Genomic DNA, 27,971 nt, shown 5'->3' with positions numbered 1-27,971 from the left:
TGAAGAGAGGGAATAACAGTTTAAAACGAATCCCCATTCCAGCAGTAGATTTATGATCTCTGAGGTTCAGTATCATTTTTCAAATAAAGGAATTATATTATTTCCTCTGGAAAAAAAAAAGAAGAAAATAGTTATAGAATATACACAAAAGGAAATGAGAACAGAATTAAAACATTTCACTACAAAAATTAATTAAACTCAAAAGAAGACAGTAATGCAGGAAATGAGGGACAAATAAACTGTAAGATACAGAGAAAACAAACAGCAAAATGACAGAAGTCTCTCCTTATTGGTAATGACTTTAAATGTAAATGAATTAAAAGCTCAAATCAAAAGACAGATTGGCAAAATGGATAAAACACACCATCCAACTATATGCTGTCTACAAGTGACTGACTTTAAATCCAATGACACAATGCGTTGAAAGTAAAAGGACTGAAAAAAGATATTCCAAACAAATAATAACCAAAAGACAGCATGAGTGGTTATACTATTATCAGATCAAGTAAGACAAGCTTTCTGCTGTGGCCATGTGACATGACCCCATCATATATATACAGGGGGTGCCAAAACAATGTATACAAGTGGACAACGTTGCTCAAGCAGTAGTTCGCCATAATCAGAAGTGTCTGGACGCTGATGGTAACCACTCTGAGCACCTCTTGTAATTGCAGAAGTCAAACGTGACTTGTATTCATCTTTTGTTATCGGTATATATTGAGTATTACAACTTTAATACAGTGCTCCTTTCTTAAAATGTGTATACATTTTTTTGGCACCCTTTGTATATATTTTAAAAGCATTTCCTATCTTTCTGGGATAACAATATAATTTACATTCATCCCAAATCTACTTTGCCCCAGCCTGAGAAGCAGCCATTTCTCTGAGGAGTTTGGTTCATTTAAGTGAGGAATGAATATTACAGGTCAGGACCTGGGCTCATAATGTGCTCATTGCTAGTGGGGTGTATTTGGTTTTTGTGGACAGGGCAAGTAAATACACACATACACATATACACAAATATACCTACATGCACATATATATGCATGCATTTACATGTGTAGCACATATACGTGTAAATACCTACACACATAAATGTTTTTAGAAATCATAAGATTATACCAATAATGCCAATTCTAATCCATCTCCACAGATTCTCTCTTGCTTTTTCCCATTTTGTATTTATATGCCTCTTTCTCCTTAGTAAGAACTCTGGCTTCAAACAATGACAATTTCACTCATTTGCTCAGTCCTCTATTATATTTGTTTCAGAATTGCTTCACTCCCACAACAGAAAGGAACCTACCAAAGATAGCTTTGGATTGGTTTGCAATTCTCCCCTTCTCGTCCCAAGACCGACAGAGTATAGTTAAATACTGTGTTCTTAAGTTACTTTTTGTTTTTTTCCTTCAGTGTACTTATAGTTTTAATTAAAAAACCCATTGGGGCGGCCCATTGGCTCAGTTGGTTGGAGTGCAGTGCTCATAACACCACGGTCGCCGGTTCGATTTCCACATGGGCCAGTGAGCTACACCCTCCAAAACTAGAATGAAAACGACAACTTGACTTGGAGCTGAGCTCCCCCCACAACTACAATGGAAGCAACGACTTGACTTGGAGCTGATGGGTCCTGGAAAAACACGGTTCCCCAATATTCCCCAATTAAAAAAGAACAACAAAAAACCATTGTGTTCATCTGCTTTAGTTTGCTTTCAGTTTTAGATTCCCCGCTTCTCACCTTTAGTGATTTAATTTTATTTCTTAAGTATATAACACTGGCATGCTTTCAAAAGACAAACTTACACTTCCTCCTATGTCCCTTCTGCTCCTCCCTCTATATTTCACTTTCCTTTCTTTCTTTGTAGGTCACCAACTTCACTTTTCTAGTTTATCATTCCTGCGTTTCTTTTTATAAAGATAAACAGATCTATGCAGGTTTTGTTATTTTCCCTTCTTTCTTACACAAAAGGTAGCATTCTTTCCGAATTCTTTTGAACTTTCAAGCACACTTTTGATACTAATTTTAGTCTTTCTTTTAGGGAGAAATGAGTGAATCTACCATTGAGCACTTAGATCAGTGGCACCTAAGAAATTTACATTTGCTTTGTAAATTGGTCTCTCGTGAGTTTGTCTGCTTCAAGTCTAAACTTGAGGCCCTGTAGGGCTGGGTACCAGTTTCCCAGATTGTGACAACCACACAAAGCAATGCTATCTTGTGTAGCACTGTCCAGACTGCCTGCTTATATATATATTTTAAGGGGAACAGGACTTTATTGGGGAATAGTGTGTAATTCCAGGACTTTTTTCCAAGTCAAGTTGTTGTCCTTTTCAATCTTAGTTGTGGAGGGTGCCGTTCAGCTTCAAGTTGTAGTCCCCTCAGTCTTAGTTGTGGAGGGCACAGCTCAGTTCCAGGTCCAGTTGCCGTTACTAGTTGCAGGGGGCACAGCCCACCATCCCTTGCGGGAGTCAAACCGGCAACCTTGTGGTTGAGAGGACGTGCTCCAACCAACTGAGCCATCTGGGAGCTCAGGGCAGCTCAGCTCAAGGTGCTGTGTTCAATCCTAGTTGCAGGGGGCGCTGTCCACCATCCCTTGAGGGACTCGAGAAATTGAACTGACAACCTTGTGGTTGAGAGCCCACTGGCCCATGTGGGAATCGAACCAGCAGCCTTTGGAGTTAGGAGCATGGAGCTCCAACCGCCTGAGCCACTGGGCCGGCCCTGCCTGCTTATATTTTGAACTACAAACTCTTCCATCCTTGACTAACTCTATGGTTGATAATTTGTTCTCTGTAACTCATTAATAAAAAAGATTTTTATTAAATAACACATTAAACAAAATTATACTAAGTAATGGAATAAGTGATACGAAAACACTGTTTAAAAAGTTAATATTTAACAAATAAATATGGAATAATATTTTATTAAATAATAGACCAGAGGACCAGGGTCCCATTTCTGTAGTAATAATACTTCCTACTGGTTAGCTCAAGGTTCAAGTACCACAACTCTTGAGATGCTGATTGATCCTTCCAGAGATACTCAATTATTGGCATTTTACTTAAGTTTGGTATACTTTAATTGAAAATGCAAGAAATAGGGTAATGCTGTATAAAGTACATACTAATAAAGTACTTCAATTCTGGAGCTGAATAGTCTGGAGTTCAAACCTCGGTGCCTCCACTTACCTCTGCGTGACTAGGAGAAGTTACCTAACCTTAAGCCTGGATTGCTCATTAGTACATAAGAAATAATTTCTACCACACTAGCTTGCTATGAAAAGTTAAGCGAAATAATTTTTATAGCATGCTTATTATCCTCTCACACAAGGCCCTTAATAAATGTTAACTAACATCACGGGTAATAATAATAGTTACAGTGGCAGAAATCTCAACAGTAACATTATTATTTTTGTAATCATATATTATTATTATAACAACAATTGTGAATATTATTATTGTTAGCCAACCCTTAAGTTTTTTCCGTTGGCTTTAGAAATATTACAAAAGTAGTATGTGGCTATTGGAGGGAAAGCTGAAACATATGGAAGTATACAAAGAAAAAGTAAAAATGTCCCTTCTCACCCCCCTACCACTCCCATCTCTTTTTCATGGATAGTCACTGTTAACAATTTGTTCCCAGGTCTTTAAACAAAACCAAAGAATATGGCCCCAAAACAAGCTACCATGAAGTGTTACAAAAGTCATCTAAATTTTTTTACTTCAACCACCTTAAAATACTACATGAAGTGATCAATGTTTGTGCTGATGACAGGTTCAGAATGAGTAAATAAATTCAAGGCTTTGAAAGAATGACTTCTTTCATGTGCTGTGTTTCACCGAAAATAAGAACTAGCCAGACAATCAGCTCTAAAGCATCTTTTGGAGCAAAAATTAATATAAGACTCGGTCTTATTTTACTATAAGACCCGGTCATAGTGTAGTGTAGTGCAGTGTAATGTAGTGTACTGTAATATAATGTAATGTAATACATAATACTGGGTCTTATATTAATTTTTGCTCGATGCATTAGAGCTGATTGTCCAGCTAGGTCTTATTTTCAGGGAAACATGGTAGTTTGAAAATATCTTAGAACATCTGGCAACTCCCAGATACGTCTTAACTTTTAGATTAGTAACTGCCATCTCTGGTTTGTGTCTATTCCACCTCCCCAACTGACCTCTCCAATCTCCAGTTGTTAGTGATAAGAAGTTTATGTGCATAACAAGAGGCTCCCAAAGCACTTCCTGACTCAAGGATTTAGGCTTACTTCTCAGTTTGAAACAGGTAAATTCTGTACCTAACAGATGTCATCAGGATAAGTAAAGTAACACCGTCTACAAATGCCTCCGAGAATGGGAGTGGCGTGACACCCAAAATTCGAACCAAGGTGTCTCAGGTATAAACTCTCACAGGACTACAATTGCATTAATTTAATAAACTCCAATCGAATCAATTGTACCATACCTAATTTGCCTAGAAAAAGACTGCGGGAATCAAAAGAAGGCTGGTTAGCCCTAAATATAGAACATTTGACAATAAAACAGTTCTGAGGTGTCCTAATTAAATTACAGTGAAGATGAAAGCGAACCAGAGAGTGGGAGAAAGGGTAATTAACCAGTTAATAGCCGTGGTCCAACTAACAAAAGACTGCTCACATTCCTAATGCATGATGAAGCCTTGCATCAACTTCCAGGAGGCTATCTAAAAAGAAATAGCAAACCACCAGATGTCACTGCATCCCGCTTATGTATGAAGTTTTGGGACTGTTGCCTACAACCAATCAAAACTAGTAAATATTTCTTCCTTATGGACTGTGCTCCAATCTTAGGACTGCACCCCTCCACCCCCGCTTCACACCACTACCACCTTATCTACAGCCAATGTAAATTCAAAACAACTTACATCTTTAAAAGAGCCTCGCTGGCTCCAGGACAGTGGGCATTTTTGTTTTCTCTATCTAGCTCAGCTGCTGGTGGTTTAGACGGTACGTTACAGGACCTGGTCTTTCTTCTGGCTAGCGCCATGGCTCAATGAACCCTTTCTTTCAGAAAAGCTTTCGGCCGCGAAGGATTTTGGTTTAGCAACAGGAAGGCCAAAAGAACCCGAGGCTGGCTGACTTGTCGAACACTATACAAGGAACAGGACCCTTTGATCTGTGGGATTTGCATTACTGACCGTATCTCAGACTTTATACTGACCAAAGCAATATTCTAATTATAATGTGACTTCTCAAGTAGCCCGACTACAAGAACAGGGCATGCCTGAACAGTGTGATGTTTGTATTCCAGTTGGCCGGGTAGTTCTGTATCTTATCAGATGAATTAAAGTAGCATTCTGGCTCGCATGTCAGCGCCTTGTGACAGTGAACAGCATAAACCAGTTTTCTTGGCTCTGATCAACTCTGGGTACCTGATAGAATAAGGTTTCTATTTCAGAAAGACTGAACACAAGATCTGAACAGTGGTGGCGAAAAAGAGGTTAGGCCTCTCCTGTGAGACCACACAAAGCCCTGGCCTTTTCTGGCAACACCCCATCTGTGTGCACTTCCTTTACATTACAGCATCTCCTGCTGGGGATTAAATGCCTCACACCCACCTTATTTGTCATCGGTCTCCCGACTAGAAATGTAAGCTCTCTGACAGTGGGATTTTTATCCCTTTTGTTCACTACTATATCCTAAGTGCCCAGAACAGTGCCTGGCATACAGGAGACCCTCACTAAATATTTGTTGAATGACTGAACGAAAAAATGGTAAACCACTAAGCCTAACAGTCTTGGTAAGTGAAATGAAATTTCAACTTGCCAAGTCAAAAGAGTGATGACAAAGTGTCCACAGTGACATATTCAAAGGAACACACTGAATAACTAGATTAGACAATACTTCTTTGGAGCAAATCACCTGCAGTGCTTTATAGTTTACAAACATTTTCCCACACATCCCGTAATGTAATCTTCTCCTTATTCTAGAGATACTTTCTCAGGAGACCAGAGCCCTCCATTTCAGTGCCCACCTTAAGTATTAAGCATTGCCTCAATCCCCCTCGCCCTTGTATCCACACCAAGGTATATGTTCCTATGTCAGGGAGGACTCTAAATACCCAGATCCTGTGGAAGTTCTGAGACTCTTTTCAATCACAAGCATACTAGAGGCATGATATGGCAAACCTTAGTAAAAGTCTTATGACTGTGAACAGTAGTAGTGGGGAAAAAAAACCAATAATAACTAACATTCATAAATAGTACCTGTGTGCCAGGTACTATGCTGAGTATTTTACATGGATAACGTCTCATGGTAAGTCAATACTATAGGTACTGTTATCCCCTTTGATTTCCCCCCACCCACATTCTGGTTCAAGCCATTGTTTCTCTGTCTAGTTGTGTAGGACACAGCTCCCTGGCTCATGCTGATAGCCAGCCGGCAGCAGCACACGGCAGCTGACGCCAACCTCCAGCTGCTCACGGCAGCCCAGCTCCAGAGAGAGCTGTTGTTCACAATCTTAGCTGTAGAAGGCGCAGCTCACTGGCCCATGTGGGAATTGAACCGGCGACCTTGGCGTTAAGAGTACTGCACTCCAACCGCCCGAGCCACCGGGCTGGGCCTATCCCCACCCATTTTATAGATGGGAAAATTAGAACACTGAAAGTTTAAGTGACTCCATAACAGTATACTTCATAACAGTAGTCTCAAGTACTGTGATATACTTTGAATCAACAAAAAAGATATCAACATTTCATAGAATGAAATGATCAGGAAAAGAGCAGAGGTTTTTAAATCAATCTACATGTTTCCTAAGCACCTATTATGTATGTAATGCTATTCAAAGAAGCATGAGAAACAGAAGCACGAGATATACTCTATCTTCAGGAATTTTATAATATGGTTGAAAATAGATAACAATGTTTGTATAATGCTTTATAGTTGAAAAAGATGCATTGCCCCACAGACTATCTTGTTTGAGCCTCACCAATAAGCCCATAAGGACCTATTTCATAAGAGACAAAGAAAAGAGAGGCTCTGAGGAGTTAGGTGACTTCACAGAGATAACAGGTGGCAGTGTCAGGATTCAAACACTTATCTTCTAATTCTAAATCAAAGTAGGAAAGTAGGAGAGGAGTAGAGGCCCAAGAGTTAGATGGCAGAAAAGGAAATGATAGCAGAAAAGAAACAAAAGTAGAGATCAGAAAAATAAGAGGAGAAGCAAGACAATACACAACATGGAAGCCAAAGGAAGACAGAATTTCACGTGTACTTGATCCTTCTTGCGATAGGTCAAGAAAAATAAAAACCAAAGTAAGCCTACCTGAGAAAGCGTATTTTTAGCAAAGCATAATTCTATTATTATATTCAAGCAGAGATTGCTCAAATTATTTGCTATAAATGAGTTGATACTTTCAAAGCATTAACAGCAGTGCCTGCTACATGGTATGTACAACATAATCAGTTGCAAAATAAATAAAACATAACCATTCTTAATACTTATTATGTGGTAAGACAAAATTCATTAAAAAGTGTCAGTATGGTAGTTAGCTATTTATTTCAATGGCTCCTTTATTTTACACCTAGGAGGGAAGCTCCAATGTTTCTGCTAACACTAAAACAGTATGTTAGTATCAAATTTTGACAGACTAGGAATGCTGAGCAATGCATAACTTTATCATTATCTAAAATATATGACACTGTGATTTATAGCCTCATATATTCAGAATTTAGAAAACACAAGTTTAAATTATACAAGCAAGCACGGATATGTTTAAAGATTCAAAAGAAAAACATACCTCCTAAAGCACCACTGTGATCTAGACTTTTCTTTTTAAAGCCATTAGAGACAATCAAAACAGGAACAACAACAGAAAACAGCCAACGCCAAGGAGAAATAGGCTGTAAGTTACCTGAAAAATAAAGAGCACCAATTGTTTGAGACCTGCATTAAGTTAGTCTGGAGTGTAAACTTTGATAACTGCATTCTGGATTAAAATACTGTTACAGAAAGAGAAACTGAGATGAAGTCACCAAAGTAAAATATTTATGTTTATAGTTATTTACACTATCCTCTTGGGAATGACCAAATAACTCCTGTCCAAGTTTTGGGAACCATTTACAACTCTTTATAATAATAGGTACTTCATACATATTTGGAGATTTGAAATAAATCTCTGCTTCCTCTTTTTGTTTTGAAAGGAGGCATGTATTAAATCTCAAGAACTTCATAGAACAAACTTCTTTCTTAACAGGATCCAATTTTTCCTCTGTCTGCCTTTCAGAGATTTTAAAAAAATAAATAACATTCTCACATGTCAGGACTCAACGATTAGCAGCTGATTTTTCCAAAGGTTGCATGCAGCGCACAGATGTTTTGTTTGCCTAGCATAATGTTTTCAAACAATTTGAGTCAATATTTAAAGAGCAGGAGATTTCAAATAAAAATCCAGATTCTTGGCTTCTATTTTAAAAACCGGAATCTCAGGTCCACTGGCAGAAGTGACTACAAGTGCAGAGAGGCTGCCTCTTTTAGATAGGTCAGGGTTCTCTGGGTTGAAATCCTCACCATTCCTGACAGACTCCTAAACACCAAGGCTGAGTGACTACGGTAAAGGAAAACCTGAACTGTTGCTTGTGCCCGTGTTTCTATCAAAAGTGGGAACATGAAAAACAAAGAGGGCCAAATGGTCAACGAAAAAATGGGAAAATCTTTTTTCTGAAAGAAGTGAATACTATTTCCATGTATTTAATATGCAAAAACCTGGGACAGCTTCACTCATTTGCAACAGGTGCCTGGCCCCAAGGGGTCCCTTCAGTTTACAAATCCTGTTTTATTCTATTTCGTTCAAGTCACAGCTAATACTGGCATTAACAAGAATCTTCTCCCATACCTCTCCTCCCCAAACCCTGGGCCCCTGCTGTGACTCATTATGAATGAAGAGCCCTGAAAGCTTCTGTACCCTGGAGACCCACACTCGATTGTTCACAGGTCTCTTTGAAAAAGGACTAAGGTCTGAAAAGGCAATCGCTTATGACATAACCATTTATAAGAGTTCACGTCCTCACCCTACTTCTTACTGTTTCTTTTGAACTGAACACTATTCTGTTCTTAAGGGCTATCAAGGAAGTTTGTGTAAAGTCACACGTATGTGCTAAAGCAGATGGAAAACTTTAAAGATCTGAGTTTGGAATACCTCATATTAATGTAAAGTGGCTTCAGATTTTATAGGGAGTCAAAAAACAGCAGACAAATCCTCCAAATGTAAACACTGTATCTTTTAGTTTTACTGCTACTTTTGCAGGACACATGAAACTGATAAACTACGTTACTAATATTCTTACTATAAGCAACACTGCAATTCCTTTCCAAAACTGCTTCATTTATTTCTCACCATAATAGATGTAATAGTTACATAAAACATATATTGAAACAGATATAACTGGTATTACCACAAGCAACATTTACTAAAGGATTTAAATCGTTCAAGGCACTGTCTAGTAAATTAAATCCAAGATGTGGAAGTAAACACAATTCCTAACCATTCAGGGGCTATGAATTTTGGATTTCACAGTGGTACAATTTTAAATCCCGCCGATTAGATTATAGAAAAACGACTTGAAACATTCATACGTACCATAATAGGTGCTCGCAGTCATAGACATAATCCAGAAAGCTAAAGAAATGCAAATAATCAGGCTCAATATAACTATATTAGTTATCATCTTTATGTATCTTTTGCATATATTGTCGTCAAGATCTGTCATGGAAAATAAGGAGATGAGCACCTGGGGGAGAAAATATATAGCATTTTTGAGAAAAATAGTCATTTAAGTTGCTAGCAAAACCCTTGTGTGGAGGCAAACATAAACGCCGACATCTTCCTCCGATCGAAAAAAATAATATAAACCCAAATTATTTCTGGAAACTATTGCTGGTGGAGAGCTCAAACTCGTCTGGGCGAGGTTAATGCTTCCCTGGAAAAGCAAAGCGCATCCACTCGGAGGGCCGGCTCGTAGATGGCGGTCACTTCACACCTCAACTCCGCGGCCAGGAAGGTGAAAAGGAAACGGCAGCAGCCAATCGGCGATCCGGGGGATGGTGAGCTCCGCCCCCACGGCCCGACCACGCGCCCACGGCGGCGGGTCGGTGGCTCCAAAGTGGCAGGATGTGGAGTCGGAACCTGGGCGAGTCCGGACGGCGAAGTCTCGCCCGCGGCCCGCGCCGCCCTAGACTCCGGGTCCCACCGGTCGGAGTCGAGGCCCCGGGACTACCACCCGCGCCTCGCCGCGTCTCCGCCTCCTGCGGGCCCCGCCTTTACGCGCATGCGCCACGACCTCCCGAGGACGTCGCCTCGTTCACGTGAGCGTTGAAAGGGCGGATCCCAGGGCAGGCCGGCCGGCGGGGCGGACCCACCGAGGGACCGGGGCCGTGAGGGTTCGTAATTCTCCTCAGAGTACTACGGCTATCGGGAGCCTTAGGTGTAGAGTTTGAGCACACATCCAAACGCCGAAAAGTGAAACCACCATCTGGGTAGTAATAGAAGAATGCAAGTGGATTTAGACCCGGTAAAGTCCGTTGAAAGCCTAATATCCAAATACAATTCCGTCTATGAGGAGTTCATGCCATATAATGTTATGAACTTTTTGGGGTGGGAGGATATGTTGTGTTGTAAAAACGGAATTCTATGACAAAATCATGGCAAACAACACCGTGTTGTACCTGTAATGTGCTGGACACTGCTGGCTGCCCTAGATGTAAAGGCAGATGTGGCGCCTGCTGTTGCAGTCAGTTCGTTTAGACACAGAACGTCCTGTCACCAGTAGCGTTCCGAGTCTGGCGGCTGGTTTCACGTTTTGTTTGAAATTAACTTTTGTTTGCCTGGATTGACAGTAGCTAATTGATGACTACATTATATTTATGAACTTTTTCAGTCAATTGCTGACAATGTTAAGAAGAGGTAAGTCCATTTCAGACATAATACCCAAATATGTGTTTTAACCTCCTAAGAGCACTTTTAAAAACCTCATGCTGCTATTTTAAATTTTAAAATATGTGTCAGGACAGCTTAACACCTTTCTCATTGGTAAGGAATCTAATTAAAAATTAACGAAGCTAAATCTGAGGTAGGACTACATAGTAGTGGCCTCCTCTTACTAGACTACGTCTGTGGTCTTTAGGTAGAAATATATGATGTGCCCAGTATTTGTCTGAAGTCTGTTCAGCACAAGTAAATCACTGCATTACCTCAGAAAGCTGATCGGCCATTATCAACAACAACAAACAATTCCTATTATTAATAGTAAAAACTAATAATTTGGTGGTTTAGAATATTGACCTTGTTTTTTTTGTCTCTGCTTAGACAAAATTATGAACCAGTCTTGCTTCCCCTCCCCCCCCACTTCATCACAATCACAGGGTAAGACTGTCTGATGTTGGTGTTTTGAGATTTTTATGTCCAGCAGAAAATCACCGCCTACCTGTGTCAGGCCTCTCCTAACAACATTGAAGTCTAGATGTGTCAGACTAGTTCCTGGATGTCAGGGATGATTTTTCTCTTTTCTCGTGTCTGGCTAAAATGCATAGGAAATAACAAATAATGCCAGTGATTGAGCCTTCAAATGCATATTTCTCTTCCATTTTTCCCCAGTGTCCAGTTGTTGCTCTTGTTCTCCATCAACAAGTTATTCAAGCTTAAGGCTGAAACAATTTGTGGGAATTAATATAGTTAAGATATACTTACTCTTTAAAAAATACCCATGATTTTATAGTCTGATGATTCTTAGACTTTTGACAATCATAAAAAATTTCAGCAGTCTTTTTCTATTTACTTTAAAAGCCCTTCTCTAGCAACAGAGAATTTCTGGTTAAGCATTTCCTAAACTATATTCGTCAAGATATTAGTGCGTATACTACCTTCTACACACCGCCCATACCTCAGATCAAATTTAAGGTTAAGAAATTTGATATCCTCATAGGACTGTGAGAGTGTATTATTAAATGCTCTGAGATGTTAAGAAACTTGAACACTTTTGTTTGAATCTTTCCAACAGTTAATTCTGTTTTACCACAGATTCCATTCCCTTAGAAAACATGACAGTTTGAAATTTCTGTAATCATCAGAGCAGCAGACTGAAAGTTTATTGTTGTACTAATACCCTTTAAATGTCACAATATAATACCTATTTATGTTTTTTGATATAAACAAGTTTGGATTTTTCTGGGATAGACACTTGGATAGACACCAATTATAAAAATTATCCCAATGGCAAAAAGCATTTAGTACTATTAGGAAGTCAATGGTTTCTATGTACAATCCTTTTGAATCTAAACCAAAGGAACCAAAGGAATGGTTTAGATTTTCTGAAATCTGCTAATATTTGAATGTCTAATATATACATGTCAGACTCTGGAGGCCCAAAAAGAAAAAAATAAAACATCTGCATACATTGCCTTGAAGGAACATGAAAATAGATATGTAGACAATTACATTATAATGATATAATTACTTTATCCAAGTTAGTATAAAACAGGATTCAAGGAGTAAAAACACTTGTCACTTTGGTATGTTAAAGGAAGGTGTCACACAAGAGGGAGTGTCAGAGCTACCTAAGACTTGAAAGATGACAAGGAGTTAGTTAAGTGACCAAGCTAAGGGAAAGGCAATTTGTAAAGGTTTGGTGGTTAAGAAGAACATGAAAAGAAGTTCAAGAGACTAGAGAGTTAGAGATAAGGTTTGAAGTATTATTTATTAAACTGAAAGTTCATCTGAAAGATAGGCACGTATCTGCTTTCTTGACATGAAACCCAAAGATTGAAAAGAAACCAAAACACTTTTGGAGTACAAACTTTAAAAGCCTAGGCAGCAAATTGAAGGCTGATTTGTTGTAGGAGATTCAACTCATTTTAAAAGGACATTAGGAAGAGGGCATATCCTTTTCCAGTCGCCTTGAAGACAGGGACCATGTCTGTCAGATTCATCCTAGTTTGCTCAATGTCTATTAGTGAATATTAAGATAGTATGTTTTGAATTAAAGTATTAAACAATATTTTAATCAGAAAAAAGAAACTCCCATTTCCCTTTTTGTTATTAAAATAATGCTTTCATAATGATATCTACGAATCTTTGTGTGAGCCTCAAATTATTGTTAGACTAGCCATAATTTTTATAGCACTTCCTATACCTATTTCAAATTGCAATACCAGCATTTAAAACAGTGCAAATAAAATAATAAAAAAAAACAAAAAAAAAACAGTGCAAATAATCTATAATGTATGTTTAGGTATAACTTGAGCAACAAAAACGATAATTCCTCTGCTAGACTTTGCATGTCTTTATAATTTGCTTTAATTTAGGGAGAACTTCTACAGAACTATTTTAGGGGATCAATTTAGGGTGAAGGACTTCCACAGAAATGTTCAAGTACATTTTTTGGGAATGATAGGCATGATAGTAATGTCCTTGGAAAGGTTTTTAATATCCATATACTCATTACATTTTGTGAATACAATACGCAATTGTTTAATACACATTATGAAATCATTTTAGAAAGTATTTAACCCAAAGAAACCCATATTCTGGCATAAAGTTGAACCTTTTCTATATTATACCAAAATTAAAATTTACCCGTATTCTGACATTGAGAAATGAGATAAAATACCAACATTATAAAGGCTACCTAGAAAAGATCAACAATGACTTCTTAAACTATCTTCACTGTATTTATAAAATTTTGTATTTTAGTTTTTTGAGACACATGACTTCTCCTATTTTAATGACACGATTTATATGTTTAACAGAGAGTTGTAATGTGGTGGGCAGAGATTTGGAGGTTGAAGACCAGTGTTCAATCCATAATTTCCTAGATACTACCATGTTTCCCTGAAAACAACACCTAGCCAGACCATCAGCTCTAATGTGTCTTTTGGAGCAAAAATGAATATAAGGCCGGGTCTTATATTATAAAGACTCGGTCTTATATAAGACCCGGTATCATATTATTATATATTACATTACATTATATATTATAAAATATTATATTTTACTATAACACCAGGTCTTATAGTAAAATATGACTGAGTCTTATATTAATTTTTGCTCCAAAAGACGCATTAGAGCTGACGGTGCGGCTAGGTCTTATTTTCGGGGAAACAAGGTAGCATTCTATATCTTGTGCCAGTAGGCACATAGTAAATGTCTGAATGGATAATTGCATCAACATTTTTTAAATTAGTTTCAGGTGTTCAACATTTCTTCACTTGAAAATTGGAGATACCACCTACCGCACGGAATATTTGTAAAGAACAAGTAAGAGAACTAATGGTTAGTTTTTGCTAAATTGAAGATTGAACTAAAATATTTTTAAAGGTCTGTGTTAGTAGGGTTGTTATTTCATGAAAATATCAAGTGTCAAACTCTAGTTCTTGGCTTTGATGCGGTATTTAGTTGCTTTCCTGTTAACAAAGATATCATTAACAACTTTGTTCAGTGTACATTTTAAAGGGATAAAGGGAAAAAAATATCTTACGATAAAACACTATGTATGGGGCCGGCCAGGTGGCTCAGGCAGTTGGAGCTCCTAACTCAGAAGGCTGCCTATTCAATTCCCACATGGGCCGGTGGGCTCTCAACCACAAGGTTGCCGGTTCAACTCCTCGAGTCCCGCAAGGGATGGTGGGCTCCGCCCCCTGCAACTAAGATTGAACATGGCGCCCTGAGCTGAGCTGCCTCCCGGATGGCTCAGTTGGTTGGAGCATGGGCTCTTAACCACAAGATTGCCAGTTCAATTCCTCGAGTCCTGCAAGGGATGGTGGACTCCGCCCCCTGCAAATAAGATTGAACAAGGCACCTTGATCTGAGCTGCCGCTCAGCTCCTGGATGGCTCAGTTGGTTGGAGCACGTCCTCTCAACCACAAGGTTGCCGGTTCGGCTGCCGCAAGGGATGGTGGGCTGTGCCCCCTGCAACTAGGAACGGCAACTGGACCTGGAGCTGAGCTGCGCCCTCCACAACTAAGACTGAAAGGACAACAACTTGAAGCTGAACGGCACCCTCCACAACTAAGATTGAAAGGACAACAACTTGCTTTGGAAAAAAGGCCTGGAAGTACACACTGTTCCCCAATAAAGTCCTGTTCCCCTTCCCCAATAAAATCTTTAAAAAAAAAACAAACCACTATGTAATTCAGGTCAACACCAATGTCTTCTACTTCCTTTGGTTAAGTCATAAGAAGAAATGTTTCAAAAGAAAAGTATTTTACTATAAAAAGGTTTGAAGTTTATGTTTTCATTAAATTCTAATTCAACACCATTTGCCAAGCCACCTCCACATATATGCCTTTTAAACATTTATCATGTTGTATGATAAAAACATTGTTTTTTTCCTCTCAGGAGACTTTGAGCAACCTATTGGCAGTAAATCGGATCAGATTCATCTTTATATCAGGTTACTAGGCTTTTGCTGATTCTTTTTGTAGAGGTTACTGCCTAGTTGGCATAGCATGAATGGCAGACATAAAATGAGTGAACAGAGGGTATGTGTTGTGTCCAGCAGAGGGAAAAGTTATTATAATTTTGATTAGTTTTATGGTATATGGTCAAAGTGATAAGTTTATCAATAAACTGAAAACATGATTTTAAGATTCCTTTTAGGTTTTTTTCTATGCATTAGACTAGTTTTAAGGTAGACAGGTGTATGTTAATGAAATAATTTGATGCAGGGAGAGTTTGGAGGATGTTATCAGGACAATAACATGAAAAAGACAAAGAGAAAACACCAAAAAAATTACTTTAAAATTACTGAGTGGCAGTTTATTCAGTGGTCTCATAATAATGAAGACTAAGTAACTTTGTGAAAACCTTGTTGTTTTTCATGTTTTAATTTTTTGTTTTAGATACCAAGATATTATTATAGATGGGAACCAGTCTACATTAATTAGTGTTTTGTTTTGTATTAGGGAGCAGTAGTGAACCATGAGTCTACATATGGAAAACATACTTTATGTTTAAATAATTATTTGCTTATTTTGAGGTATTAAAGTAGGTACAGTCAGTGTTTGCTGATTATTATGTGTTGGTGAAAAGATATTTGAAACCATATTTGAAAAAAACCATGTAATGACAATTCCAAGGAGCTACATCCACTAATTAAGATAAAGATAAAATGACTAACAAGGTTTACAATATACACAAAAGGATTTTCCTAAGTATTTGTTGTAAGCACCTGATAACTAAAACAGACTTTTCCTACCTTTGCCTTTGTGAATTCTAGTTATTTGGGAGGCATTCCTTATTAAAAGAAGGATGCTAATACTGTAAAAAGATTGTTCCTAGGATCCAAGCAATATCATAAAAAACAAATAAACCAGCAACCTAAAAAGTTGGCAAAAAATATTTTTTTTCATCATCAAGTAACATTTACCTTATAAAAAGATTTACAGCAATTTATGATTAGGTGTATGCTACTTTCATATTATGGTGTCAGAAACTTGAATCAGGATTGAATAACTAACTTCATTATTCTTTAATACATTTTTGCATGATTTGATCAAAGCTATTTGAAGGAAAGGGTTTTTATTAAACATTTATCTGGTGAAGTAAGGCAAACTCTTTAGTTGTTCAAGTGGCAATTACAAGAATAGTTCTGATATTTTATTTTGTAAAACAATTAGCAGTTGCATAGCTTTATGAACAGATGTACTTTTATAGAGAATTTCATTTCCCTTATGCAGTATGGTTGTTCTATTTGACTCTCAACTAAAAAAGGAGATAAAAAGCAAGATGTATAAGATAAACTGATTCCATTTAAAGTTATAAGTTTTAAAGATATAATATGGTAAGTACTTTTCTATGATTAAATTCTATTACGGGTTTATGGAGGAAAAAAGCTTAAAAGATTTGGTATCAACATACATGAAGACAGAGGAAGTTCCTAACATGGAACTTGGTAGCATATTTGCTTATTAATGAACCAATGTTGAAATAAAAAATGTATTGTTTTTATTGCGAGTAAAATAGTATATACAGTTATTTTTTTGTTTAATTAAGGTAAAAACTATATCCCAATTTCTATTTCACAACATTTTTCTTAGAGGGTAAATATAATCAGTTACCAGTTTTTACTAGTTTGAGGTACTTGATGCCTTACCAAAGTTGGATGACTCAAGGGTACTTCACATTCAAAAATATTTTCAAAATATTTTACAATCTATTTTAAAAGCTAATATTTTTATGAGGGAGGTTACAATTAGGTCACTTTTACTGTTAAAAAGATACAGAAAGTTTAAATAAAAAAGTTGCCCTGTACCTTAGGCTTTTTTTCTGTAGTTTCCAAATCACAGTGCCAATAATAATACAAAACCCAGCAGTTTTAAAGTCATATTTAATATTGTTAACTCCTACTTAGCATCTTATTTAGAATTTAATATCCCAACTTTGGTACACAAATTTTTTTCTAATATAAATTAAACACATTACTTGTCATAGACTGTTCTTTTAAAAGTAGTTTAAAAAGACGAAAACACAACACATCTTGCAAACATACAACAAAATTTTTATGTAATTCTCATGTAAGGCACTTCCATTCTTTTTCAAACAAAAGTTTAATAAAAAGTTTTCCATTTTTTTGTAATTAAGTCTTCATAAATTATACAGTAACAAGGTTACTTCAAGTAAAACTTTATTAAATACCCAAGTTTGGCATAATTTTCTTAAATGTCTTTACCTTTGAATAAATGAAGGAGGGCATCAAGTTATATGCAGGCTAATGGTAAATGAAGGTACTCTTTTTCTGTTTTAGAGAATTGGTAACGTTTTATCTTGTTGATCTTGTTCAAGAATCTTGAAATCCTCCAAAGGAAGATTGCTTAAGGCAGTTGGTAAAAAGTGTTCTGATGTGCCCTTAGGTAATATGTTATTTGCTTCTAGATTCTTCACCAAGCAAGTGGCTTTGATCCATCTTCGAGTTGCTCTGCGTTCTTTTTGTAGGCAAGTTTTCATTTTCCTTCTTAAGCTTGCTATTTCTTTTTCCAGTTTAATTATTCTCTTTTTTGCCTCCATAGGATTCCTAAAGGCATAACTGTGTTCAAGTAGTACTTGCTGACTACCAATGTTTGATTTTAAACTAGATGGTCCAGTTGGAGTACAACTGTTGTTTTTCTCCAAAAGATTCCTTGACTTGAGTTTCTGAGCCAAATAAAATTAGAGTGTTGAACATAAATTATGGAATATCACACGTAAATAAATTTTGTCTAGTTTTGTGTAACAGCTGTTTTAAAAACTAATTTTAAAAGATAGGAAACATCAGCAGCTCATCTCATGTAATCATGGATTCAAGTTTCTCAACTGGTTGAATTAACTGCAACTACTTACTTCTTTTTGTCTTCTCTCCAGAGAATTACAAACATTGGTTTGGAAATAGACAATGGAATTCCATCCAAGTTCACTTCCAAGTTATTGAGTATGATTCTATGGAGACTTTAAAATTCCTTTGCTATTTTCTCACTAAGGCCAATATCATGTGTTGAGACATTTGGTCTATCTGCGATACTAATTTGATCTCTTTTTTTAGATAAATACTATTGTCTCGATTAATATTTCAGACCTTGGGTCCTACTTAATAAAAACATATTTCTCAGTATAAAACTTCTGAATAGATTTACTTATTAATTGTTCGGTTACAGCTTCAAGGATTTAAAATCTTGCTAGAAACTTTTTGCTCAAATCAGAAACCTAAGGACCCTTTTTTCCCTTTATTACTTTCATTCAATTAGTCAACAAGTTCTATTAATTCTATATCCTAAATATCTCTATCATGAATCATTTCCTCTCTAGCATTCTTAATGCTACTGTCCACATCAGGTTCATATCATATCTAGCTTGAATGTTAAAAACCTCTTTATTGATTTTCATCTCATTTTGATCCTCACTAATGCATATTCTGCTATCAGAATAATTTTTTTTAACAGACTTGATGTTTCTATATTGGCTGAATTCCTCTTCGCCTCCCCATTATCCAAAGGGAAAAAAAAATCTTTACGTGGCATACTCTACCATTTAGGATGTCACTCCATTCTGCCACCTGTGATCTTGATTTTTATTCCAGCAATACTAAATTACTTGTAGTTCTCAGATTATATCATAACCTCATAACTTTGTGTCTTTCATTCATGCAAGAAACATTTATTGAAACACAGAAATTTATTTATGAGTTCTTGGGGACACAAAGGTGAACAAATAAGACAAACATGGTTCTTGTCCTCACAAAACCTACATTTGGTATTCCTTCTGCCTAGGGATATTGGCAGGGACTCTTTTTGATCTTTATATCCTCAGCATTCGACTTAGATTCTGTCAAGTTTAGATAATGTAAAGTTTAGTGAATACTTGTTGAATGAATAAATGATCAAAATGTCAAAAGTAAGGTATACTTAAAGTTCAATAAATATTTGAGTCTGTACTATGTACCAGACACTATTTGAGGTGCTAAGAATTCAGAAGTGAAAAAGACAAAAGGCCTTCTCCTTCTGGAGCTTTTCTAATCTCTGATAACTAGTTCATGATATACTCTTCTTCCCGTTCAGATATTAATGCATGTACATTTACAAATTTAACTGTCACAAATAACTCTAGAAAAGCAGTATTTTTTTCCTCTCTCAGAGGAAAAAATTCCAGTCCTACTTTTCAAACTTCAACCCTCTATTTTTGTTTATTCTATCCCTTTCTAACTTTTGGTGACCCTTTCTTTCTCAGCTAGCTTTTTCCTCTCTGATCGGATCTTCCCTAACTATATAAAACATTGTTTTAAGACATTCATCCTATGTCTTAATTCTCCTTCCTTTTAAATATCACTGCTAACATTTGATTATTTTTCACTCACCCCTCAACCAATTAGCTTTTGTTCTTATCATGCTGTTGCGTTTGTCCTGTACAAGGTCAAGAACTGTCTCTTAAATTCCAAACTCCAAGCTCAAGCCCAGCCTAAATGTGAGCTCTATGAAGTTTTCTGTTGTATCTCTCTCTGAACTTACATTCTTTGGAGCTCTGGCATTCTTTGGGTGCAATGCTCCTAAAGAACTTAGAACATGTTTTGGTATGATGTTTTAAAATTAGAGCAAAGTGATGCTGGAGGTTTCATTACTCATGATTCCTCAGTTTTACCAGTAGTTCAGTTATTGATAATAACTGGCAGTAATGTAAAATTCCAGTATAGGAAAACAATTTGGATCAGGGAAAGAATATTGGAGTTAGAAGACTTGAGCTCTAACTCTACCTGCACCTTTACTCGTCAAGAGGAAATTTTGCAAATTTCCTGAGACATATCATCACACATGAATTACAAGATATTCTGAATTGTTCCATTTTATAAACAAAAAGGAATAGGTGCTAAAAATGGGGTAAAAAAAACCAAAAGCATTACGTACCATAGACTTTATATGGGTACAAAAATCAAAAATGGTTGGAACAGCATCCATTTTAAGTCGTCGAGTTTGTCCTGTTAGGTCAAAACAGGAGGCTTCAAAGTGCTTTGAACAAAGAAAAGTGTGTTTTCCTGGCACAAAATTTTTGCGCCTAACCAGGCGAACCCATTCTTTTCTTCTTTTAGGATCCAAAGGAAACCTTAAAAAAAAAAAAGGCAACTCAAATTCCATTCAACCACAACATTTCTGGTTGCACCTGAATGGTTAAAAGAAATTTTAAGAGGTGATGATTTAAAAGTATCTTCCATTTACATAAAAAAAAATTTAAAGTCCCAATATCCTGACACTGGAACAGAAACCAATTTATGCTAATTTTTATAAGTTGTAAAAAAATGTATAATAAACAACTGACTTGAATGGTTTCATTTTTCAGGGTTTTAAAAAGAGATCTTTCTTCCTAACCTAGGTCTTAACATGGGCAGTAAAAATAAACAAGACTAAACTGATCTAGATCAAGTTTACATAGGACCATGTATAAGCAGGAATAACTTCACAATGCTTGTGAAGATGATATACATAGTCAAGACAAATCAGATATCTACAGATTAAATTTTATCAAGGAAAGCCCAGACAGATTCTGGTATTCCTCCCTCTGCATTCCTTCATTTTGACCCTTACCACACTGTTTTGTAATTTTTTCCATTTTAATAAATTTCAACTGAAATGAAAGTAAATTGTAAGTTTCTTGAGGACAGGGATTAACTTATATCTTTTCATCTATCTTTAACACTTAGCACAATGCCTTGCAAACAGTAAGGAATCAAGAAAAATTTGCTTCATATTCTACTATATGTATATATACATATATACATATAGTAGAATATATACATATAGTAGAATATATATATACATATATACACTACTATAGTATATATAGTACATATAGTATATACACTACTATATAGTAGAACATATATATACATATATTAGAATATATATATACATATATACACTACTATATATATTCAGTACTTCCATGTAGTTAAACTGCATATATCTTTGTAGTACAATAGAAAGCATAATTACTACAAAAAATAAAATGCTTCTGACAACCCCAGCAGGAATGTTTTTCCTTTCATATTTATTTCAAATATAAAATACACTAATATGTACCCAATTAGGGAAGAGAAAAACATAATGGGCTGTCTGAAAATTCTAGTGGTAACTGTATTGACTGACTTGGAAACAAGAATGAACATTTACATGGAACAAGCTTGAGTTTAACTCTTCTTTAACTTTGACTACCTTATTCTTTAAGTATTATGAACTAAGTAGTGTTTAAAAAGAACCATTAATGTTAGAAGATCATGTGGCTTAGAAGCCACAACTGAAGCTTCACTAGGTAACAGCTTTGGCTATATCAGATATACCTACCAGGTTTTCTCAAATTACCAGCAATAGGGGCACAAAGAGATGAAAGCCTAGATTTACTGGTAAACACACTCACGATCTCCTGTTCCTATCCTCCAACCCCAAACAAACTGATCTGAAGATAAACATTTGTATGTAACTCTACAGTTCATGTTTCCATGTATGTTTTTTCTATTTCATTAGAAACCTCTCATGGAGAATTTACTCTGCCTAGCCCTCAAGTTTTCATAATAAGTTATTCTCATTTCAGAGATCTCTGTTCTAATATTTAATGGTTTGGAAATATTTCCTGTGGCCTAAGCTAAAAATCAAGCTTTAGTTTGTTTATATGCATTAAACTTGCTCTGATGAATTTCTTCTTGTTGGGGCCTCAATAAAGACTCAGAATAAGTACTATCTTTGTATTATCATTTGTCTAAGACTCTTCAGATACATGAAGACTGTCTTTCAGATAATAGTTTTCAACATTTTTTTTTTTTTAGCTCTTCTTAAAACTAGGTCCGCAATTATGGAATGTCTTGAACTGGACCTTAACTTGACTAAATTTTTTTTCTTTCGTTGAAGACTCAGTTTAGGAATCCCACTTTCCTAAAGAAGTTTTTCATGATCAGAAGACTAGGTTGGAGGTTCCTGTATTATATAGAACCAACATCACTATATTCTAATTGCTTACTTTTCTGTATCTACCACCAGGCTCCTGGTTAGGAGCTGTTTTTCACTGCTTTATCCTGTTAAGTAAGCACTCAATGAACTTTTCTGAGTGAATCAGTGAATAAAGGAACTAATGGGATTAGCTTACCATTACTAAATAATTTTAGTTATCTGTTAGAAAAATAATGAACAATTTTACATTTGATTTTGGATACTGCTTTTTACAGCATCAACCTTAATCATGTTTTGCCTGTGTTGTTGGGCTTTTTCTTAGCATATTCAAAGGGTGGTAGATGTAGCCCATAAGCTGAATTTAAGTAATAATAAATGATACTGTAACTATTAAAAAATCAATATGGTGGTAACAGATGGGTATATTTTTGTCTACACAATAACAGAAACAGACTTTCAAAAATATTAGATGTTTTGGAAAAAACCTCTCAGTATTGTAAACAGTACTATATTGCTTTGGTCTTTAATAAATGGCTGAATGTCTCTTACATTCCAAGTATTGTCCTAGGCACTGAAGATATAGTGGTAAACAAAACTGACCTACTTTTATGGTATCTACCTTCGATAAGGGTATACTGTAATGGGGAATGTACAAAATCAAACAGCGTGATACAGTAGGAAAGAATGGCTGAGAACATTGTCTCTGGAGTCAAACCAGGTCGCCAATCCTGCTCCTTCACATAATAGCTGGGTGACATTAGGCAAGTTATTCAACCTTTTTGGGCCTTAGTTTTATCATCTATAACGGTACCTAGTGTGGTTCTAGGGATTAAATGAGGATGTGAGTAAATGCTTAGCCCACTGCATAGCACATGGTAAATAAATGCTATTTGTTATTATTATAAAATAACAAGTATCATGAGTGTTATAAAAGGGTAAGTACAAGGTAACATGGAAGCATAAAATAGGAAGAGCTAATCTATTCAGGAGGCCTTAGCGTAGTAATGGGAATTAGCTAGGGGAATTAGGGTGGGAGTAATGAAGATTAAGTTTCTTGGTGACTGGGAAGAGTGTTATGACATGAAATGTTATAACTCTAAGTTAAAGAGTAATTTTGAAATTTATCCATTAGAAGGCCTAATTTAGAGAGCTGATTGTTAACAGAAAATGTTTTAACTGGTTATTAAAACAGCCATGAAAAATTAAGTAATGTAAAATTGCAATTAAATTAAAAACAAAGGTAATAAATACTAAATACCCATCACTTCCTAATTACTTTAGTATTATCTATACTCTTAAGGTTATTTATGTCTGTTATATCTGTATGGTATAAATGTTATGTAGTGTGGTACTTTACATTTCTTCCCGACTCTGTGATCAGTGATGTCATGTTGGTAGCTTGAAACCAGCCATGGTAGAAGTATTTATTAATACATCAGAGAAATTGGGAAAATACTACAAATCAGGGCTTTTCCCCCACCCTGGAGATCCTGTTATTGAACATTTAGCAACACCTCACTGATTACAGAAGACAGGTTAGGAATGCATGAATGGAAGCATCAAACCAGTTAAGAGGCTGTTACAATAATCCAATCAAGAAGGAATATAGTCAAGGAAAGATGACTTCCCAGTTTCTGGGTGGATGGTATTTTCATTTACTGAGAAAGGGAATATGGGAAATGGAGTAGGTTTGAGGGAATTTGAGGCAGTTTCATTAGTACAGTTTTGATGTGAATTTGAGGAACTGACGAGAGACACCCGGGAAATACTGAGACACCTGACCTAAAGGTCTGGAACTCATTAGAGAGATTTGGACTGGAGATACTGACTTGGGATGCATCACCAAGTAAATGTTAACTGAGACCACAGGAACAGTTGAAATCTTTTTAATAAGAGTGTGAAGACCTAGGTCAGGGGGTGAGGAGAGGAGACTGGATATAGGCCAAAGAAATAAGATGAAAACCACACAATTAGTGTCAAATGAAAAGCAGAGTATTTGAGGGACCATGAAAAAGTAATGTACGCGTGACAACTCATATTAGTAAATGCAGTTTCAGAAGATTATTGAGGAGATTTACACCGGAGTAGGCGGAGTAAGTGATAAGAAAAATGGAGACAGTCAAGTTTGGGCAACATAAGTTGTACATGGGGATGAAGTATACCAATGTCCTCGGAGAGGAGTTAGTTAATATTATTTGTATATATGAAGAGGAAATGTATTTTTATTATAACTAATGTTATTTTAAGGCCTAAATTTCTCGGGTTACACATGAAAACGTTAATTTCATAGGAGGCAAATGGTCAAATATGGAAAGGAGGTATGCATGCTACTGTATACATCTCTTAAATTCAATATTATTGGTGCCTTGACTCCTTCCTTTTCCCTCATCTTCCAAATCAAGTTACCAAATACAGTAGTTTCTCTTCAAACATTTCTCAAATCTGTCCATTTTTTTCCATCCCTACTGTTAGTACTACTCTAGTCTAAGCCACTGGATTATTAATAATATATTTTACTACAAGTTCCTGTTTTTTCTCTATCAACTCTCAACTTCTTCTACTCTAGTGCTCGTGATGCCAGCAATGAAGTACTGTTTAGTTCAGTTGACGTAACAAAATTTCTCTGTGAAACAGTATGTAAATTAACATTCTTTAATAAGCTCCTTCCTCATCAAAATCATCTTTTGATGATGCTTGACAGGCACTTTAAATAATACTATAATTCTCCACACTGCAGCCAGCGGACCTTTTAATATGCACATCTAATCATGTCAGTCTTTTAAAACCCTCCCTGGCTTCTCAAATACTAATTGGATAAAATAAGAAATACTTAAAGAAACATACAGAACCAAATCTTCATCCTTTGGTCTCATTTGAAATTTGACATCCTATGGGAAATGTTCTTTGACTTTCTAAGGCTAAGTTAGGTCTGCCTGAATGTCTCTTCTGTGGCACTTAACTATTTGTCTTTTTTTCTCATTACACTCTTAAACTCCACGACTATGAGAATTTTCTGGATCCCTAGCACAATGGCTGGCAAATAAGAGCTCGGTACACATTTAATGCGTGTATGAATAAAGCACTACATTTGAAAAACAAAAATCACAAAGATTTTTTTTTTTTTAAGTGGCAACTTTTAATAAGATGGGTACATTTACTCATCATGAGGTAGGGAAAAGGTCAAGGATATAATTTTCTACATTCTAAGATCATAGTAAATTGTGAGGTATATAAAATCAGAACTGTTTGCACTTAACTTTTCTGATGCTTCTTTTCTTCAGCCACAAGGCAGGAACTCGCAGAAAAGGTAAATATTTACCGAGTACTTATAGTTAATGTAGCGTTCAAAGTGCTTTCAAAAGTTCTGATTTTACAGAGCTAAAGAATTTTGATTGTCCTTCCAGCAAACGAAGGAAAAACAAACCCTGGGTTCTTTTTATGACTCTGTTCCAGTAAGAATAGAAAACTTGTCTTTTGTAGTTTCATGAACATTGCTTAATTCAGTGGTTATCAGTGATGACAGTTCCTCCGCAGTTACTGTACGTGACTATTAGAAATCTAAATGCTTCCCATGTCAATTCAGCTAGGGAGAATTCATTACTTTTAACGGTAACACAGTAGGATTTTAAGGTGATTGACGACTTGAACAGGAAGATCTTGCTTCCTCCTACGGCGTCATTCATGTCAAGACCGGCCTAATATATAGGGGTAAAAAAGTAGAAAATAAAGGTATCCTCCTGTCACTTTTTTCTATTAGGAATAATAACGCGTACAGAACTTGGATTTCTTTTAAAGGGAGTAAATCTTGCCCGACGGGAGAGGAAAAACTGGACGGATTTGAGAAACACACAAAGAGCAAGTATGTTTCCCTGCTACCTACCACCTAGGTAGTGAAGTCGTTAGACTTAGTTAGAACCCTCCTCCTGTTCTTTCCACACAAGCAATACTCACTCAGTCTAGCAGCTCTCGTCGCCGGCTCACCCCCACTCCCTGCCCAGGTTACCTGTGGAAGCTGATGTTAATGTGCTTGTTGTAGGTAGTAGCACAGCCCGCGGCGGCGCAGTTGGTCGGCATTTCCCTTTCCCCCTCATTCGGCGCTGTCTGTAGCCTGTTGCGAGGCGCTGGCTGCTACGCTTCTTTCGGGCAGAAACTGGGCAAGTGAGGCAGGGGAAGGGCCCACTGAGCCGAGTCGTGGGAGCGGGGTAGGAAGAAGACGTGTGTTTCTGTGTGTGGGGGGGTGGTCAACCTTCCCTTTCTCTTTATTAATATGGCGGACTTGAGCCAGCAGAGCCGACGGTCCCGGAGCTCCAGTCGCCTTCCCTCGCCTTCACCAACATGGCGGAAACAACCCGACCCCTCCCGGGCCCCCAAAAGGGCGTGGGACTATTGCATCCCTTTGGCCGCTGTCCTCGGAGCGATTAAAAAGAAGAGGTATCCTCCTCCCCGTGGTCCCCCATGGCTATGAAACTCCAGGCCGTGATTAAGAACAGGCCCGCCCACCCCACCACGCACCCAGACGTGTCAATCCAAAGTCTGAGGTGGGTGTGAGCTGCAGGCTGGAAAGACACACCCTAGAGAGGCAAGAGAGACTACAAGTCCCACTGAGAATCGCGTTGTGAATTATCGCGGGAACTGGGCGTCTTGTTTCCTGCGTGTCGCAGGAAGTGACGTCACGGGGAGAGCCACTTCCAGAGCCTCTTTCTCGCGAGGCGGAAGAGCGCGGATCGCGGAGGAGCAAGGGGGCGCTAGGGAAAGGAACTGGGTTGCGACGGTCCGGCGAGAAAGGGCTGGGGTGCGGGGAAGTTGGGGAGCAGAGCCAGCCATAGGTGTCCGAGTAGGGTAAGGCCGCACCGACCCGGTCCGTTAGGAAAGAAGGGAACCGAGGAGGAAGGCAGTTGTCGGGCGGATCCCAGACCGCGGGATAAGGTTGTGTGGAAGGCGCTGCTCCGGGGATGGCGACCGCAGATACTCCGGCCTCCAGTGGCCTCTCGCCCAAGGAAGAAGGGGAGCTAGAAGATGGGGAGATCAGTGACGACGATAACAACAGCCAGATACGGAGCCGGAGCAGCAGCAGCAGCAGTGGCGGCGGCTTGTTACCGTATCCGCGGCGGAGGCCTCCTCACCCGGCCCGGGGCGGTGGATCCGGCGGAGGCGGTGGCTCCTCGTCGTCGTCGTCGTCTTCTCAGCAGCAGCTGAGGAATTTCTCACGCTCGCGGCACGCGTCGGAGCGGGGCCACCTCAGGGGACACAGCAGCTACCGACCCAAAGAGCCATTCCGGTCTCACCCGCCCTCCGTGCGGATGCCTTCGAGCTCACTGTCCGAAAGTAGCCCCCGGCCGTCCTTCTGGGAACGGAGCCACCTCGCCTTGGACCGTTTCCGCTTTCGAGGCAGGCCGTACCGGGGAGGGAGTCGCTGGAGTCGGGGGCGTGGAGGGGGTGAGCGAGGAGGCAAGCCGGGGGGCAGAGCACCTCCGGGAGCAGGAGCGGGATCCGGATTCGGCAGCGGTCAGAGCTGGCGGGAGCCCTCTCCGCCTCGGAAGAGTT

At 37.8% G+C, this 27,971-nt stretch overlaps 4 protein-coding genes across 9 annotated transcripts in view; 2 read left to right on the top strand and 2 right to left on the bottom strand.

The window, feature by feature from the left end:
• TMEM19 (transmembrane protein 19) overlaps positions 1–10,310 on the bottom strand; it is a 22,565-nt gene extending 12,255 nt beyond the window's left edge. For all 5 annotated transcript variants that reach the window (XR_013993931.1, XM_081058234.1, XM_081058233.1 and 2 more), the window contains exons 1-2: positions 9,616–10,310; positions 7,777–7,890 (exon numbers count right to left, since the gene is read on the bottom strand). Coding sequence is in view for 4 of the 5 variants with exons in the window: in XM_081058234.1 (XP_080914360.1) it covers positions 7,777–7,890; positions 9,616–9,808 (307 nt within the window). In the remaining variant the exon portion in view is untranslated. The remainder of the gene's footprint in view (positions 1–7,776; positions 7,891–9,615) is intronic.
• On the top strand, positions 9,998–16,412 carry LOC308501625 (uncharacterized protein; the record flags this gene model as incomplete). Of its 2 annotated transcripts, none has more annotated exons than XM_081058236.1 (2): positions 9,998–10,415; positions 14,213–16,412. In XM_081058236.1, one exon carries the CDS (start codon positions 9,998–10,000, stop codon positions 10,349–10,351), a length of 354 nt encoding a protein of 117 aa, XP_080914362.1. In that variant the 3' UTR covers positions 10,352–10,415; positions 14,213–16,412. The 2 variants fall into 2 exon arrangements, 1 of the variants encoding a protein (XP_080914362.1); XR_013993932.1 differs by having other exon boundaries at positions 10,335–10,938; positions 14,213–16,360.
• Positions 15,868–27,008, bottom strand: THAP2 (THAP domain containing 2). Its single transcript, XM_081058235.1, has 3 exons — positions 26,431–27,008; positions 20,397–20,592; positions 15,868–18,159 (listed from the first exon to the last, which is right to left on the bottom strand). The coding sequence occupies exons 1-3, from the start codon at positions 26,499–26,501 to the stop codon at positions 17,770–17,772; spliced, it is 657 nt and encodes a 218-aa protein (XP_080914361.1). The 5' UTR covers positions 26,502–27,008; the 3' UTR covers positions 15,868–17,769.
• ZFC3H1 (zinc finger C3H1-type containing) overlaps positions 26,697–27,971 on the top strand; it is a 50,918-nt gene continuing 49,643 nt past the window's right edge. The window contains exon 1 of the mRNA XM_081058230.1: positions 26,697–27,971. Within this exon, the coding sequence (XP_080914356.1) occupies positions 27,380–27,971 (592 nt within the window). The 5' untranslated portion in view covers positions 26,697–27,379.

This window comes from Rhinolophus hipposideros (assembly GCF_964194185.1).
Source record: "Rhinolophus hipposideros genome assembly, chromosome: 9".
In the NCBI taxonomy this organism is placed as follows: Eukaryota; Metazoa; Chordata; class Mammalia; order Chiroptera; family Rhinolophidae; genus Rhinolophus; species Rhinolophus hipposideros.
The sequence above is the reverse complement of the archived record's forward strand: the minus strand, read 5'-3'. Positions and strand labels throughout refer to the sequence as shown.

Coding starts and splice junctions, on each gene's coding strand:
- THAP2 (XM_081058235.1), bottom strand. CDS start 26,501: ATGCCGACCAACTGCGCCGCCGCGGGCTGTGCTACTACCTACAACAAG. Junction 20,593..26,430: donor ATTAACATCAGCTTCCACAG/GTAACCTGGGCA, acceptor TTTTTTTTTAAG/GTTTCCTTTGGATCCTAAAA. Junction 18,160..20,396: donor GTACCCATATAAAGTCTATG/GTACGTAATGCT, acceptor TATTTGGCTCAG/AAACTCAAGTCAAGGAATCT.